General features: G+C 35.4%; 1 protein-coding gene across 1 annotated transcript; it reads left to right on the forward strand.

Moving 5' to 3' along the window:
- Positions 1 to 13,594: 13,594 nt before the first annotated feature.
- Positions 13,595 to 15,553, forward strand: LOC131055376 (uncharacterized). Its single transcript, XM_057989833.1, has 3 exons — positions 13,595 to 14,008; positions 14,870 to 14,951; positions 15,084 to 15,553. Exons 1-3 carry the CDS (start codon positions 13,736 to 13,738, stop codon positions 15,302 to 15,304), a joined length of 576 nt encoding a protein of 191 aa, XP_057845816.1. The 5' UTR covers positions 13,595 to 13,735; the 3' UTR covers positions 15,305 to 15,553.
- The last annotated feature ends 2,053 nt before the right edge of the window (positions 15,554 to 17,606 follow it).

The raw sequence follows: 17,606 nt of genomic DNA on the forward strand, positions 1-17,606 counted from the left end.
GTAAACCCATCACGAATTGATCCAAATGAAGAAAGCTTTTTGAGGGTTTTGAGTAGGGTGAATACTAAACCTCATTTTACCCCACTAGAATATGATGGAAAGTTGGATTTGGATGAATTGATGGATTGGATCTCAAAGATGGAGAAATATTTTGATTTTGAGAACACCATAGAAGAAAGAAAGGTGAAATATGTATGTACTCGATTGAAATGTCATGCATCTCTTTGGTGGGAGCATTTGCAGGTTGATAGACAAAGAAGAGGGAAAGACAAGATCAAGACATGGGATTGGATGGTTGCTAAGTTGAAATCAAAATTTATGCCAGCTGATTATAAAGTGAATCTATTCTGGAAGTTGTAGAATTTGAGGTAGAAGGAATCTAGTGTGAAGGAGTACACTGAAGCATTTTACAAGCTGAATATTAGATCTGGACATGTTGATGATGAAGTTGAACAATTTGCAAGATATTTGAATGGATTGCAGATGTCTATACAAGATGAACTCAGTTTGATCAAATTGTAGAGTGTTGAAGAAGCTTACCAGTATGCCTTGAAAGCATAAGAGAAGCTGAACAAAAGACATGAAAAGAGAGAGAGAGGTAGAGGTGGAAGATTTTTCGGAAGAAGATCTCAAGGAGGAAGAGGATATAATGGAGGTAGAGGAACTTGTACGAATCAGAACAAGGACAAGGAAGTGAGAAAAGAAGGTAATTCATACCAAAAAGATGATAGAAATTTTTACCAAACAAGAGAACCGAATGGCTAACCAAATGAGAACTTTGGAAAAGATGAGAAAATACAAGACAAGAGAGTGTTTAGAGGAACTTTCTATAAGTGTGGAGGAGAAGGACATCGTGCTTTCGAATGTAAGAAGACAGAGAATACCGGAAGAACAACAGTGGTGGAAGAAAGCTCCACTAGATCAGCTAATAAACCAGAAGATGGAGAACTGTTGATGATGAGAAGAGCTTTGTGTCATACCAGAGGAGATGAAGAGCCCTTGCAGAGGAAGAATTTGTTCAAGACCAGATGTAAGGTAGCCAGTAAGTGTTGTAAAGTTGTTATTGATAGTGGTAATTCAGATAATCTTGTTTCAGAAGAGATGGTGAATAAGTTGAATTTGGAAAGATTGAAACACCCTAAGCCTTATCATATGGCATGGATTTAGGATGATCATAAGTTGTTAGTAAGTGGGTAATGTTTGGTGAAATTGAAAATTGGGAATTATCACGATGAAGTCTTGTGTGATATTATGCCTATGGATATTTATCATATTTTGTTGGGTAGACCTTGGTAGTTTGATAGACATGCAATACATGATGGGAGGAAGAATACATACACTATTGTGGGAAATGGGATGAAGCAAACCTTGTTTCCCTTGGAGGAGCCTTTGAAGAGTGAAGTTTGTATGAATACTAGAATCTATTTGGTGAATGGAAGGAAATTCCTGGATGGAATGAGACATGAGAATGTGTGTTTTGCCTTAGATCCTAAGAAGACTGAGAATCCGGAGGATGAAGAAGAACAACTAGAAGAGATAAAAGAGTTGTTGGCAAAGTATGAAGACATCATTTCAGATAATGTACCTTATGGATTACCGCCTGTGAGAAGTATCAGTCATTGCATGGCCCTGGTTCCCTGAGCTAGTTTTCCTAACAAAGTTGCACACTGGATGACACCGACAGAGAATGAAGAGTTGAATAGACAAGTGCAGGAGTTGTTAAAGAAAGTTTTGATTAGAGAAAGTCTGAGTCCTTGTGCAATACCAGCAATAATAGTACCTAATAAGAATGGAGAATGGAGAATGGAGGATGTGTACTGATTCTAGAGAAATAAACAAGATCACGGTGAAATACCGGTTTCCTTTGCCTAGGATGGATGACATAATGGATTATTTGAGTGGAGCCAAATACTTTACAAAGATAGACTTGAAGAGTGGATATCATCAGATCAAGATCAGAGAAGGAGATGAGTAGAAGATAGCGTTCAAGACAAATAAAGGACTGTATGAATGGTTGGTGATTCCTTTTGGGTTAACTAATGCACCGAGTACTTTCATGAGGCTAATGAATGAGGTATTGAAGAAATTCTTGTGTAAGTTTGTTATTATATATTTGGATGACATTCTAATTTTCAATAAGATAAAAGAGGAGCCTTCTTTGTATGTGAGACAAGTTTTGCAAAGGTTGAGAGAAGAAATGTTGTTGATAAACCTTATGAAGTGTACTTTCATGAAGGAAGAGTTAATCTATTTGGGTTTTGTGATATCTGAGGATGGTTTGAAAATGGATCCTGAGAAGGTAAAAGCAATTGTTGAATGTCCTACATTGCAAATCATTGGAGAGGTAAGATCATTTCATGGATTGGCTAGTTTCTACCAAAAGTTCATCAGAAATTTCAGTTCAGTTTGTAACCCTATGACTAAGACAATGACGGGAGATAGGAAGGAGTTCAAGTCGACCACTAGAGAAAATAAAAGTTTTGAACAGTTGAAGCAAAAAGTGACTGAGGAGCCTATATTAGCTTTACCAGATTTCAACAAAGTATTTCAAGTGGATTATGATGCAAGTGGAACTGCAATTGGAGTCGTATTGAGTCAAGAAGGGAGAGTAGTAGCTTATTTCACTGAGAATTTGAATGATGCCCAGAGGGCATATTCAATGTATGATCAAGAATTTTATGTCATAGTTCAATCCTTGAAGAAGTGGAGACATTACCTGTTGCCTAAGGAGTTTTTGTTGTATACAGATCATCAAGCTTTGTAGTATTTGAACAGTCAGAGTAAGTTTTATCAGAGACATATGAGATGAGTAGAATTTTTGTAGAGTTAGACCTCTATGTTGAAGCATAGAAGTGGGAAATCTAACAAAGTTGTTGATGCATTGAGTAGAAGAAGGAATTTTCTGACAAAGATGAGAGTGATAGTATTAGGATTTGAGGAGTTGAAGACCTTGTATGATGATGACCCAGATTTTGCAGAACCTTAGAGAGAATGTAGAGAACCGGATATGGTAGACAGAAGCAAGTGGTTGGATTACTTCATTCAGGATGGGTTGTAATTGAGAGGAGTTAAGTTGTGCATACCTAAGAGTTATATGAGGGAGAATCTGATAAAGGAGAAACATAGTGAAGGATTAATTGGACACTTTGATGTTGATAAAATAGTAGCAGTGGTGAGTGAGCATTACTTTTGGCCCTAGATTCATAAAAATGTTAGGAAATATGTGCAAACTTGTAGAGTTTATCAAGTTGCAAAGGGTAGTAGTTAGAATGTGGGATTGTATAAACCTTTGACAGAACTAGAGAGATATTGGGAAGACATAAGCATGGATTTCATACATGGATTGCCTAAAACACGGATAGAGAATGATTCTATATTAGTGGTAGTGGATAGATTCTCAAAGATGGCTCATTTCATACCTTGTAAGAATACATCAAATGCAATGCATATAGCATACCTATTTTTCAAGGAAGTGGTGAGATTGCATGGATTACCTAAGAGCATAGTTTCAGATAGAGATACTAAGTTTGTTAGTTATTTTTTTAGAACACTTTGGAAGAAGATGAAGATAGATTTGAAGTTCAGCTCTACTTTTCACCCACAGACTGATGGATAGATAGAAGTAGTTAACCAGAGCTTGGGAAATTTGTTAAGATGCTTAGCTGGAGACAAAACCAGAAGTTGGGATTTGATTATGGCACAAGGAGAGCTTGCCTACAATAATTTAGTAAACAGGAGTATCGAAAGGACACCTTTTGAGATTGTTAACGAAGCACACCCTAGAGGTATATAGAATTAAGAGATATTAGTAGTGAAGACCAGAGAAGTTTAGAAGTAGAATAATTTGTAGATCACATAAAGGACTTACATATTCAAGTTAAGTAGCATTTGGAGGACATGAACAACAAGTATAAGGAGAAAGAAGATGAGAAGAGGACACATAAAGAATTTGAAGTTGGCGATGAAGTGATGGTGTATCTGAGAAAATAAATATTCTTAGTTGGAACTTATAACAAGTTGTAGTTGAGGAAGTTTAGACCTTACAATATTTTGAGAAAGTTCAGTTCCAGAAATGCATATGAAGTGGAGTTATCGGATAGTCTAATTATTTCACCTATATTTAACATTGCAGATCTACATCAATATCATGAACCAAAATTTAGTGAGGATAGTATTGTAGACTTGGAGAAATAGTTGCCCTAGAAGGAACTAGATCAGATTGAAGAAATTTTGGACAATAGGATTGGGCATAGTACCCGGAGTAGTCAGTATAAGGAGTATCTTGTAAAGTGGAAAGATAGACCAGTTGAAGATTCATCTTAGATTTCTCAGGCAGAGGTAGACTGCCTTGGTTTTCCTCTGACCCCAGCAAAGTGAGAGACTCACTTTTTCAACAACCCTGGATGTCTAATGCAGGAGCATCCCCGGTTCGTGGCAATCTTGTATCAACCAAAAATATTTCCTTTCTGTTTTGCAGTTTCAGTATTTCATTCTGCATTTTCTAGTATTGGCTCACTAGATCTCAAGGAGTTGGATTTTGCTTGAAGACTTGATCATCTACCTTATTCCAAAACCATGAAGCATTTGGATCATTTTCCGGCAAGTTATCACTACTGATTTTTGAGATAATTTTCTGGTACAGGTTACCTAGACCTATATGCATTTGTAATCTACCAGAATCTGTCAGATCCCTTTCATAGCTTGCAGAGGCCTGAGCGTTGATTCTAATGTTCCTTGGCATGTGGCCAACCTTCCCCTTGATCTGCACTTCATCCTTTGTATTTTTTGGAGGAATTTCTTTGGCGGAGCCGACCTTTTTGTTTTTACACGTTAGGTCTTGTTCTTCGGTATTTGATCCCTTTTTGTGTCAACCAGATCCCCTTGGATTTTATAAATCATTTTATTCAAGCATTAGAATGTAGATCAGTTAAGAGATAGAACGTAGAAGATAGATCCTAAGATTTGAGGTCCTAGTTGTGAGATATTTTGTAATTAAGCATGTTTTAGCGGGCTAGTGAGCCGGTTTCTGTAAACCGGTTGTTAACAGTTGATTGTAATCAATTTTCATGATATAATTATTTCAGTTCTACATTTCCTCCATCATATCCTTGTGTTTACTCTTGTTGACTGGTCCGTATTGATCTCTGTAAGGTCCCTCCTAACCGGTGACTGCACCACTACAACATCAACATACGTACATATTATGGACATCAACAATATGTTTGCATAATAGACTTCATCAACTGCATCATTGTCATATATCAACACATTTGAACACAACTAAATTGTATATGATGAGTATCATATGACACCAACAATATAAACCACCATTACAGTTACATAACATCAATATATCATTGATGTACACACATACTGTTAGGATTAATGCTAGTCCCAAAGATACTAAGGGGGGGGGGGGTGAATCAGTATCTAACCAGTTAATAGAATATTTGACCTTATTAAATATTTTACACTCCAAAATAGTGTACCGGTAAATAAGAATTAATGCAGTAAATAGGAACAATAAAGACAGCATAGAAAACACATCATAACACAAGATGTTTAACGAGGAAACCTGGTGTGGGAAAAACCTTGGTGGGATTTGTGACCCACAATATTCACTCACTGGCCAATGAATAAATATTACTTACAATGACGGGCCTGCACATGCAGGAAGGCCAACTGCCTAGAGCTCACTGCTCAATCTACAAAATGGAAGTCTCACTGACTTACAAAATAGATTATGAGAATCCAATATAATGTATTGCTACAATTCATCATCTGGTATGCCAGGTTCAGTACCGGTTTAAGCTCATACTATAATCATAAACCTTATACAAAATCTACCCTTATTATTCGCTCATCACTTCTACCATATCCGTCATATGTCCATCCATACAAAATGATTTACAAGATCTCATATATATATGAGTCTATTACAATATGCCATGTCGGCTTTACAAAAGATATTTACAATTAAATACAATAAACAAAAGTTTTTTCCTGTCGGCTGGGGTGTCGTTATACATTGTTGTCGCTCTCGATGAAGTGTCTGCCAGTGTCGGTGCCTACCAGTGGTTTACCAGATGAATGCCACAAGGTTGTCAGTAGGTTGCCGGTAGGTTGCCATCAATGACAACACCATCATTTCTCACTAGAGTGTAGAATGCCAACACATACAAGCTAAGGGTTGACACCAATGACAACACTTAATCATCAATGACAACAAACTGCCAACATTCACTATTAATCCATGTGTTTCTTCACCCATTATTTTGGTTGTCTATGTATTTCCCCATAGTTTTTCATCCTTCCTCTCTTTTTCTAGGAGAGGTACTTTAAGACTTAGGGACAAATTTTCCTCTAGAAATAAAAATGGGATGATTTTTTACCTTTAGATCAAAAGATTCTACCGATAGTATGCATTTGGATATTTTAAATAAATAAATCATTGGTTGTGACACACCTAACCAATCTAAATGCTAACTAACTCCTTCTATTGGTGGTAAAAATTAGGGTTTCACCAATTAAGATAATAAAACCACTAGCATCACTTAAGGAACCAGCACATTAAAGAGCGGTGAATCCAATACATCTAGCCCCAATCCAACTAGGAAAAAGGGCTGAAATTTTTATTAGATTCACTGGTTTTAGTTTGCCGCCATCTTTTAGTTGAAATTGGATTTAAATTGTATGATTTATAAAACAATAAAAAAAAATGCTACGGGTATCTAACAGAGCCACAGACAAGGATCTGAGTAGAAGAAGAGAATCAAAACCTATTCCTTAATGTTAGGGCTTATTTTTTAAGACTGTGTAGATAGGTCGCCTTGGTCCTTTAACTATGAAGTAGACAAGTAGGATCAGTTTCAGATTAGGAAGGTTCATTAGATTCACTATTAGAAACTCAAGCAAAATTTATGAGACCAGGTAGCTAGGTCATCTTGGTCCTCCACTTTTCACTCTATTGAAATCTAAACTTGTTCCCCATTGATAATTCTATCAGAATCTCTGATTATGACTCTTGAGTCAATTCCTTACAATTAGAAAGAGAGGAAGAATATTGTGGATAGGAATTTTCCTTAGGTCAAACCTTGGTTTATGAATTAACCTTGAATTGAATAATGTAAATGTTGAAGTACATTCTAGGAGATATACTTCAGATCTGTAATGGTTGATGAGAAGATTTATGATGCAATGCTCTTTAGATATGATCACAAATGTTGAATGTAATAGCATGACAAACACATGAACATATAATACCTAATCAAACGTACATGCTTGCATGAAGATAAATATAACTCTAATCCATAATGACTGAAGGATGTAATGTTGTCTTGAATACCTGAAAAATGGTTGATGATGAATGCTTGAATATGTGAGTGTAGGTATAGATTCTTATATATAAAATGAATTGATATGGTGTCTTTATATAAGGTTCCCTAGATAAATTTATTGATTAGGCTGACCTCTAATGGTCACACGGAGCTACAGGGACCAAAATCCATGGGGGAGGGAGAGCACCAACCCATATTTAAAATGGGACTTGATTAAGGGGGATAGCACCCTAGTCCTAGAGAGGGGTTCCATAGTGCCCTTATTTTTAAAAATGAGGACAAAAATCCTTTAAACATAGGGGACACGGCCATGGGATGGTGCCCACTCAATGGTGTCAACATGTGACATTAAGTTTGGAGCAAAAAGGAGCCAAATCAAACCTAGAGGGAATGAAAATAGGACACACTAAAGTAGGAGCACAAATATGAGATATTAATTATACCAATTACAATTTATGATGCTACATTTAGCCCCCACTTTAACAAGAGTATGAGCCTATACAAATACTCTCGGAAAAGAAAAAATATGAAGAAGAGAGAGGAGAAACTAAGAGTGAGATCACAAGGAGATAATACATCACTAATTTTGAGGAATCAAGCCCCCAATCTTAGGATCTTAACTCACACAATCACATGCAAGGAAATGCATAACAAGACAAAGACACAAAAAACCAAACAAAGACCAGAAAATACAAAAAGCATACAACACAAGAGGTTATTACTAAAAATAGAAAGATCCAAGTCAACTAGTTCAAGAGACCTCGATAGTCAAAATGTCTCAACCACTAATCTTATTCTCATAATGCTATTACAATAATACAAGTGGTCACATGAAAAGATCAATAAAATGCATCAAGATATGATCCATGATCCACAAATAGAAAATCTATGAGCTCATGGGAAAGCGAATGGAGAGAACATGGATGCCATAGGCTAGCAAGATGAATTATGCTAGGTGATCCATGAGAAGAAAATAAAGAGAGATTATGGAATCCACTAGCTAGCAAGTTGTGTTATACGAGGTGATCCACAAGAACATGAATACTCACCGAACAACAAGTTGTGTTATGTTATGTGATCCATGTAGAGAAGGAGAGTCAAAATAGTATAGTAAGTTGTGTTATGCTAGTTCCACTCATCTCAAAAATGCTACACAAGGAGGGTTAAATGGTCTAGCAAGTTATGGTATTCTAGTCAACCTACCTTAAAAAGGTTGAAAAATGAACAGTTGAAAGTTCTAGCAAGCTATATTATGCTTTTCAACTCACCCTATAGCATATGTCACCATCTAGTCTGAGGAGTTAAGCATTTTGTCTAGGAATTAGATATAGTTTTGAGAATACAACAACATTTATAAGACCTATAATTGAAAAAATAGATATATATGTTTGGTTTTGGGAACATCTCGTCAAAGAGTTAGGTCTGGTTTCGAGCATGTATACCCCATACAAGACATATAAAAGGACTACATCTAGTTTCAGGAATGAAGAATCTCATCTAAGAGTTAGGTTCGGTTTCAAGAATACAACAACCTATATAAGACATATAAAATAACTATGTTTGGTTTAAAGAATGAAGCATCTCGTCTAAGCATTAGGTTTGTTTTTAGCATGCAACAACCCGTATAAGACATGAAAAATAAAAACTATGGTACAAGGAGGATGTTATGCATGCCCACCCCTTAATATGTCAACATAGAGGTATGTTGATGTCTTAAGGAAGCTAAAAACAAGGATACACACCTTCAACACCAAGGAGATATCCTTTAGGCAACAATGTACAAAAATCCAAGCTAAAGAGACATGACTCTTATAAGAAAGGAAAAGATAGTTGTAAAAGAGATATCTTCAAACAAGTGTAAAGGGAATCCTTAGGAGGAGAAGGAGGAAGAGATCTTTGCACAAATAAATCTACCTCCAAGAGGATATTTTGAACAAAAGTAACATCATTGAACAAAAGAAAGGAAGGAGAACAATAATTCATACCCTCCCTAGATAAACGGATTCTTGATGAAGGATAACATATTTTTTATCCAAAGTGAGGGGTTTGTTTATAATATACATATATCATCAAGTGAAGAAGAGTTTGTACTTAAGGATACACACCTCTTTCATGAGAGATAATGCTTGAGCAAACAACTTCACACAAGGAATAGCATCATATCATAAGAAAACACCACTCATCCTAGAAAAATTGGATCCTTAGAAAAGATAGGAGATAGAAGATAGAATCAATGCCCCCAAGCATAGGGACAAAGAGAAGGATTGCACTCCTAGTAAGGAGAGATCATACATAAAAAATGTACCACTTCAAGCCAAGAATACCTCCTAACCAAGGAACACACATTTACTCACATGAAGGACAATTCATTGCAAGAAAATACATCAAGGTATAAAAAATTGAAGAGGCAATCTTCAAAAAGGAGAAAGAATTGAATGCATACTATCCTTTCTCCCCAAGAAAGGAGTAAAGGAAGAATTATGTTATTGTCCAAGTATGATTAGAGTTGAAAATACATAACCACTCGTGAAAAAGAGCTCCCAATAAAGTTAACTACCAATGTCATAGGGTAAGGAGCAACATAATAAGGTGAATGGATCACACTAAGGCACTACCTCTTCACCAAGAAAAATTGTATGATCAGTTGTAAGAGCTATGCGAGCTCAATCATATTGGTCTTGTACAAATTCTTTAAAATCCTTACAATTTCCAAGAGAATAATAATAACAATGATGAAAACGACAATAATCATCACCCTCTTTTTTATTGTTATTATATTTAATGAAAGGAAATACAACATGCTTATCACACTTCAATCTCCAAAAGATTATTGTTGCTAATTTTTTGAGATTATCAATATTTCTATACCCCCTCTCTTGAGATGTATTACAAGGTGTGCTAGTGGAAGGAGAAGGATTATTTTATTGAGGCAAAAGAGTTGGTAAAGAAGGAGGAGGATTATTTTCTTGAGGTAAATAAATTGGTAAAGAAGGAGGAGGATTAATTGATATAGAAGCATGTTTGGATGGGAATAGTTTCTATGTCTTGAAAAATAATCCTTAAGAATTTGAACCTTACAAGCATCCTCCATAGATGTTTGAGAATTGGAATATCCTAGGACTTCTTTAGTAAATTGTGTGGGACGATCTATAGGGATCTTAATTCGTTGTTTGTGTTTTCCAAGTTCTTGTCCTCTATAACATTGTTTTGAAATCATGCCATATCCAACTTCATAGGATGTTCTTAATTACAAAGAAGAAAGGATTTCATTATGCATTTCTTAGAAATTTGTCATGTAATGACAAATTGAAGGGCCAAAGGGATGAGTAGATGAAGAAGGGATATCCTTTGTAGGGAAACTCTCTTTTCTATCATCATTATTCATGTCCTCTTTTGAAGGTTGGAAAGAAGGGTCCTTATCATCTAAGGATTCATCTTTGCTTAATGTTATGTGAGGATAAAGATCATGAATAAAATGCATAACATCATCTTCCCTAAAAATATGTTGATCATTAAGATAAGGTCTAGGATAATAAGGAGGGTCATCTATAGAGATTGATGCACTCATGTTTTCATATTGCATTTTCCTAAAGATATCATCATAAAACAACATAAAAAGGGGATAAAAGCTTTGAGATATGATTTGCAAGTAGGAAATATCTTTGAAATTCTAATAATGGCATATGCAAGAGTACCTTGAATGAAAAGAACTAATGTAAAGTGAAAGAAGTCATTATCCAACACATGATTTTTGTAAATGTAACTAAGAAGTGATGTAATCATATGTGAAATAGAAAATCAATCATATTTAGTGAATTCCATTATGAAAAACCCCCAAATTAAATTTGAAGACACAATTAAAAAATTATGTAACCCACAACAAATTTAGAAGAACAAATTAGGGTTTTTATAAATATAACCTCTAAATTTATGTAATTAAATTGTAAATATGATCTACAAGTGCAAATAACAATCTTAAAGTGTATACAAATCAAATCTGAGACCATAAATCAGAAATTAGCATGAAAGAAGTCAACTTCACCAAAAATGTATTGGAGGTGAAAAATTAGGGTTTCACTAATTCAGATAATAAAACCACTAATCTCACCTAAGGAACCAACACTATAAATAAGGGCGAATCCAATAGATCTAGCCACAATCCAAATAGGAAAATGGGTTAAAATTCATATTAGATTCACTAGTTTTAGTTTGCCACCCTCTTTTAACTGAAATTGGATTTGAATTGTATAATTTAGAATGAAGCAATGGATAATTCAGATGAAACAATAAAAATAGATTGTTGTAGGTATCAGATAGAGCCACAGACAAGCATCTGAGCAAAAGAAGAGAATCAGAACCTATTCTTGAAAGATCGGGTTGAATTTCCAAGACCGGGTAGCTAGTTCATCATGGTCCTTTAACTTTGATGCAAACAAGTAGGATCAATTATAGATCAGGGAGATGCACTAGATTCACTATTAGAAGCTTAGGCAAAAAATTTGGGACCAAGTAGCTAGGTTGCGCTATCAAAATCTAAACTTGTTTGTCGTCAACCTTGTCAGAATCTTTGATTATAGCTCCTGAGTCAATTTCTTACACATAGAAAGAGAGGAAGAAGGTTGTGGATGGGGGTTTGCCTTAGGTCAAACCCCAGTTTAGAAATTAACTTTGAATTGAATAATTTACATACTGAAGTAAATGCTAGGAGATATATGTCAGATTTGCAATAGTTGATAAGAAGATTGATGATGCAATGTTCTTTAGATATGATCACAAATGTTGAATGTAATATCATGAAAAACACATGAACATAAAAGACCTAATCAAATGCACATGCTTGCATGAAGATAGATATAACTTTTCTCCATAATGCTTGAAGGATGAAATGTTGTCTTGAATGCTTGAAAAATGCTTGATGATGAATGCTTGAATGCATGAGTGCTAGTTATGGAGTCTTAGATCTAAAGTGAATTGATAGGATGTCTTTATATAGGGTTCCCTAGGCAAATTTACTAATTAGGTTGACCTCCAACAATCACATTGAGCCACGGGGACCAAAATTCATCAGGGAGGGAGAGTGTCAACCCATATTTAAAGTGGGTCTTGATTAAGGAGGACCAAGGCACCATGGCACCCTGGTCCTAGATAAGGGCACCACAACACCCTTGTCCTCCAGAACTAGAATAAAAATCCTTTAAACACAGGGGACACAACCATGGGATGGGGCCCACTCAATGGTGTCAATAGGTGCCATCAGGTTTGGAGCAAAAAGGGGCCAAAACGAGCCTAGGGGAAATGAAAATAAGACATGCTAAAGTAAGAGCACAAACATGAGGTATGAATTGTACCGGTTACAATTTATGACACTACACTCCCTCAAATATTTAGAAATGTTCATCTCAATACTATAAGCATGCTTTCTAAACATGTAAACAAAAAAATTATCCATCAGAAAACAAATATAACTATCTTACAACACAGTATGATCCATGAAAAAAAGAGAAAAGTAAACAATAAATTTCAGCGAAGATAGGAACCTAAACATCTTGCTCCATAGGGACAAAAAGTGTTTGTCTATAGTCAATAAACACTAACAAAGAACCACACACTTATCAAGGACTATATTTGACCACCAACAAAAACCATTGACCATCTCATTTTCTTGAAGTCTAACCTAATAAATTTTTAGTGGGTTGTAATTATAGATTCACGAGCGATGTTGCTACCAGATTCACACAAATAATATAATCAATAGTTATGGAAATGCCAGCTTGAAATAAAGTTGTAATCCCTACGTCACTCTAGATCTTGATATTAATTTTTTAATTGAAACTAGTCAGCTGTTCAAATCAATTAACAAAGTTTAATCTTACAAATCACGAGCGATGTTGCTACCAGATTCACACAAATAATATAATCAATAGTTATGGAAATGCCAGCTTGAAATAAAGTTGTAATCCCTACGTCACTCTAGATCTTGATATTAATTTTTTAATTGAAACTAGTCATCTGTTCAAATCAATTAACAAAGTTTAATCTTACAAATCACTCCATATTGTGTCTTATTAGATCATATATGAGGTGTCTGTACAGCTTTTATGCTTAATGAATACATTTGCTTACGATTTACTTGAAACCTTAAAGATTACAAATCCTAGGGAAGAATCCGCCTTAATTAACAAATATTTATAAACTTCTCATATTCCAAACATAAATATGTATTTTAAGTTCTAACAACTAAGAAACCGGTGTTTCCGGGTCGGTGGAAGCATCTCTAGTCAAATCAATGAGTGTAAGCATTTACCTAAATTCAATGATGACCCTGGATTACATGGTGGACAGTTCCCTTTTTTTAAGCAGCATATCAGTGCCTTGTAGAAAAATGGCACTAAAGTTCAATGCCAAAATTCATTGTTTATGATGGGGGCAGGCCAACAGTCTTGCAACCTGTGATTCTATCATCTTTGAGAAGTTGTTCTGCTTTCATTTTAGCGCTCCTTACAGATACAACTACACCACAACAGCTAATCTTCAGGTTGCAGCTGAGAAGTCAAGGGACTCCAACATCTATGTCGTTAGAACCCAGTTGCGGTATGTTCAGCCGGAGGGTTGCAAAAATGCCAACAACTAGTCATCTTTTGAGCTCTGCAGAAGCACTAACAATGCCAGCGGTAAACCCATCTAGATTTTTCATAGTTTTATTGTGGGTAAAGCTTAAACTTGTAATTGGGCATATGTCATTTCTAGATTCAATTGTCTAAGATTTATGTTAGATCTAAAACCTTGATGCCACTGAATTCAGAAAATGATATGTACTAATTAATATGAACTGTAAAAATCTCATATCAAATAATATGCTGGTGTACTGACAGTTTCTTTAACATTTCTTACAAAATTGAATTCAGAAATGACATACACTAATTAATATGAGCTATAGAAATCTAATATATCTAACAAATAATATGAATCAGAGTTTACTTATTAGTATTTTTATTATTCCAGATGCTATAATGGTAATCTAATTAGATGATGATATTTTGGAGACATCCAATGCTTCAAATAAAAATAACAAATTGAGGTTGGCTGTTCACATTTTTAGGCAGTGCTACAATGGCAGTCCAATTATACGGTGATGATATCATTTTTCTTTTCAAATTATTAAATGTTGCTTTAATATGAAAACTTTTGCATTTGATTGCATATATCTTTTTTATTAATGTATTGAATCATATATGATCCATTATCAGGATAGTGAGTTAGAAAAGAGAAAATTCAGTTTAACAGGTTTTAGTTTGCTGTTCACTGATTTTTATTTTTGTAGCATATTATCTTGATGATAGATCATAGAATATGATGTGAAATGTTGATAAAAAAATCACACGCAGTAAAATATAAAAACTCTCAAATTCTGTGAAAACTAAATATCTTTAAAAATATTAACTGTCAATTTTTTATTATTGTTTTTCCCAGAGGCTACAATGGTAGTCGGCCAAATGATGACAATTCATTATGTTTCATTTCACGCTTTGCAGGTTCAAGTCATTGTCTTGAATGCCAATATGCGCTGCCATGACTGTAGAGAGAGAGTCTCCAAATTGCTCTCCAAAATGGACAGTAAATTCTCATAACCTACCAGCTCTCTTCATTGTTTCACTTAGACCCAGTTTCAGTTTTTTTTCCAAAATCCTGCAATCAGATTCCATAAAATGGTATTTGTAACCAGGTTTTGCTTGGTGGGTGTTACAGATTTGCTGGAGTATGTAGTGGACGTGGTCCACAAGAAAGTAACAGTGAGAGGGACTGTGGATCCAAAGAAGCGGATGAAAAGACTGCTCAACGAGAAAAGGGGATTGAATAACCTACAGTTTGAAGGATACAGTAAACACAAGGATTTGGAGCAGCCCCACAAGAGCAAATGCAATGCTTCTTCACATAATCTTATCAATGGGAGCTGCTCTTTTCGCTAGCAAGTCTCTTTCGTACTGTAGCATTTGACTTGCAGATATGTAAGATGAAATAAGTTTTCATGACAGTAAAGCAAGTATTAATTCCTACTTGTAAGGAGACAACGACTTGAACGTGGTCTGTCGCTTGCATTAACGATACACATTTCTTCTTGGGTATTATTACCATGAGATTCTTTTAATAATGAGCGAATCTCTGTTGTATTTCTCGTATAATATGAAGTTTAGCATAATTTAATTCTCTTCCTATGAGTTTGTTTGTCCATGAGTATTGTCGCCAGATTCCATGTGGTGTCTGCTTTTTCCAGTCCGTGAATGTACAGTATAGACAGCCATAACAATCTATAAAGAATCCTGTTGAATGGTGCATTCTTGTCCGTAGCAAATTACCTCACACACCCGTAAAGTTTAATGTCAGAAACAGCAAATAAATATAGTCCCACGGTACGACCGAAACTTTTGGTGATTCACAGTGGAGGTTAAGACCAAAGGTCTTGTCCACATTTAATTTGGGTTTCTTTGACTGTTTGATATTGTAGATATCATTAAAATCTTTCATATATTTAGTAATGTTGTAGGTGAAATGGCAGATGGCAGTCTTCAATGGGAAGGGAGGGGAGAATGACAGTGTCTATGCAGCGGACAGAACAGTTGTTAAGTTTTAAATTTGAGCACTTTTAACAAAGTAAAATAGGGCCATTTTGTCGGTTGTATAGCCATTTTGGGGGAGATTGGGGAGATGAAAATAGTGAACATGTGAAATGGAGCTAAAGGTCATCACTTATTCCCCTGTACCCGAAGCCAACGTCAACATCTACTCTATATTATAGTCTTGAAAGTCTACATGTCACCTCACATGTCTTCGAGCATAGTTAGAACAAATGAAAAAATATATATTCAGCGACTCTAATAATGATTGCCTCTAAGTTTTAGATTATAAAACAATTTTATTTTTCTTCTAGGAGTTGTGTTTAAAATAAAATTTATTAAGTAACATTTATCACTATAACAATCATAAATTATACACAGACAAACCACTTTGTTGAGGCAAATGCAGCTTACCTTGGGCTTCAACTTGCTTTCCAGGGAGGTCATAAAAAGGTATGGCTTGAAAGTGACTCCCTGGATATTATTAATTGTCTGATTTAAAATATGACTTTGCGCTGGACAATTAAATTCTTGATTCGGGATTGCCTAGATATGATTACCAAGCTGGATGAAGTTCGAATAACGCATGTTTTTTGGGAAGGTAATCAACTTGTGGACTACGTGGTTATCTTGGGTGTGGCTTATGAGAAAATCAAATGGGTGGAGGGAAGGGGAAACTTTCCCGATGCACTTGTGTGAACTGGCACGAAAGGATGCTACCGATTTGGTGTATTATCAACGGTCGATTATTAATGATGTTGTCTTATCACATGCGTAAAGCCACCCTCTACAATAATTGGAATCGACATAACATTAGGGCTTCCACATTGTTCTTGCCTTTCTGGTTTTGTGTCTTTTGGTTTTGGTTTGGCTATGAGATGGTGAATCTCAGAATTGGCAAAGGGCAATGCGAACATTGGGGGGGGTAAAAATAGGATGGAGTCATCCTCGTATCAGAAGTAGAAGCAAAATAAGGATATGTGGACTAAGATTACAGATGGCGGTCTTGTCCCATACATTAAAAAACAACATGGTCATGACCCCAGGGCAACGGAAGGGTTTGTTAATGGCTCGAATAATGGCATTCTTAGTGTCTATGGTGTTGAGTTCAGAATTAATGAGGAGCTTATTAAGGGTATCACTGGGTTGCAGATGGAGGGGAAGAAGTTCCACAGAGAATGCAAGGAGACGGAGGAAGCCCTCTCTGTTTACTTGATAAGCAAAGCGAAAATGACAGAGTTAGGAAAACGGCTAATGGGGGCTACAATAGAAAAGACCCGATGAGACTCTGAGTTGATGTTGTGGAGGTGATTATGAGGTACATTACCTTGGATGGTCATTTTATCAATATATTTTCTTTTCATTTTACTATTTTAAACTATTTTAGACATGATAGGAAAAACTTTTCCATTCCAATATAAAATGAAATGATTTTTTTTAACAAACATGGAGTCAATGAGACTCATGAACAATGAAGTGTGACATACCTTATCAAGAAAGGAAGAAATTAACAACCTACATCAAGAATTTTTACTATGAGCATGTTGAATGCAGAATAAGGTTATCACCGATTCCCCTTTGGTCAAAGTCAACCTCATCATATACTCTATATTATAGTCTTCAAATCATACATGTTTTGGATAATAGTTGGAAAAAA

The sequence above is a fragment of the Cryptomeria japonica genome, chromosome 8 (assembly GCF_030272615.1).
Source record: "Cryptomeria japonica chromosome 8, Sugi_1.0, whole genome shotgun sequence".
Classification (NCBI taxonomy): Eukaryota; Viridiplantae; Streptophyta; class Pinopsida; order Cupressales; family Cupressaceae; genus Cryptomeria; species Cryptomeria japonica.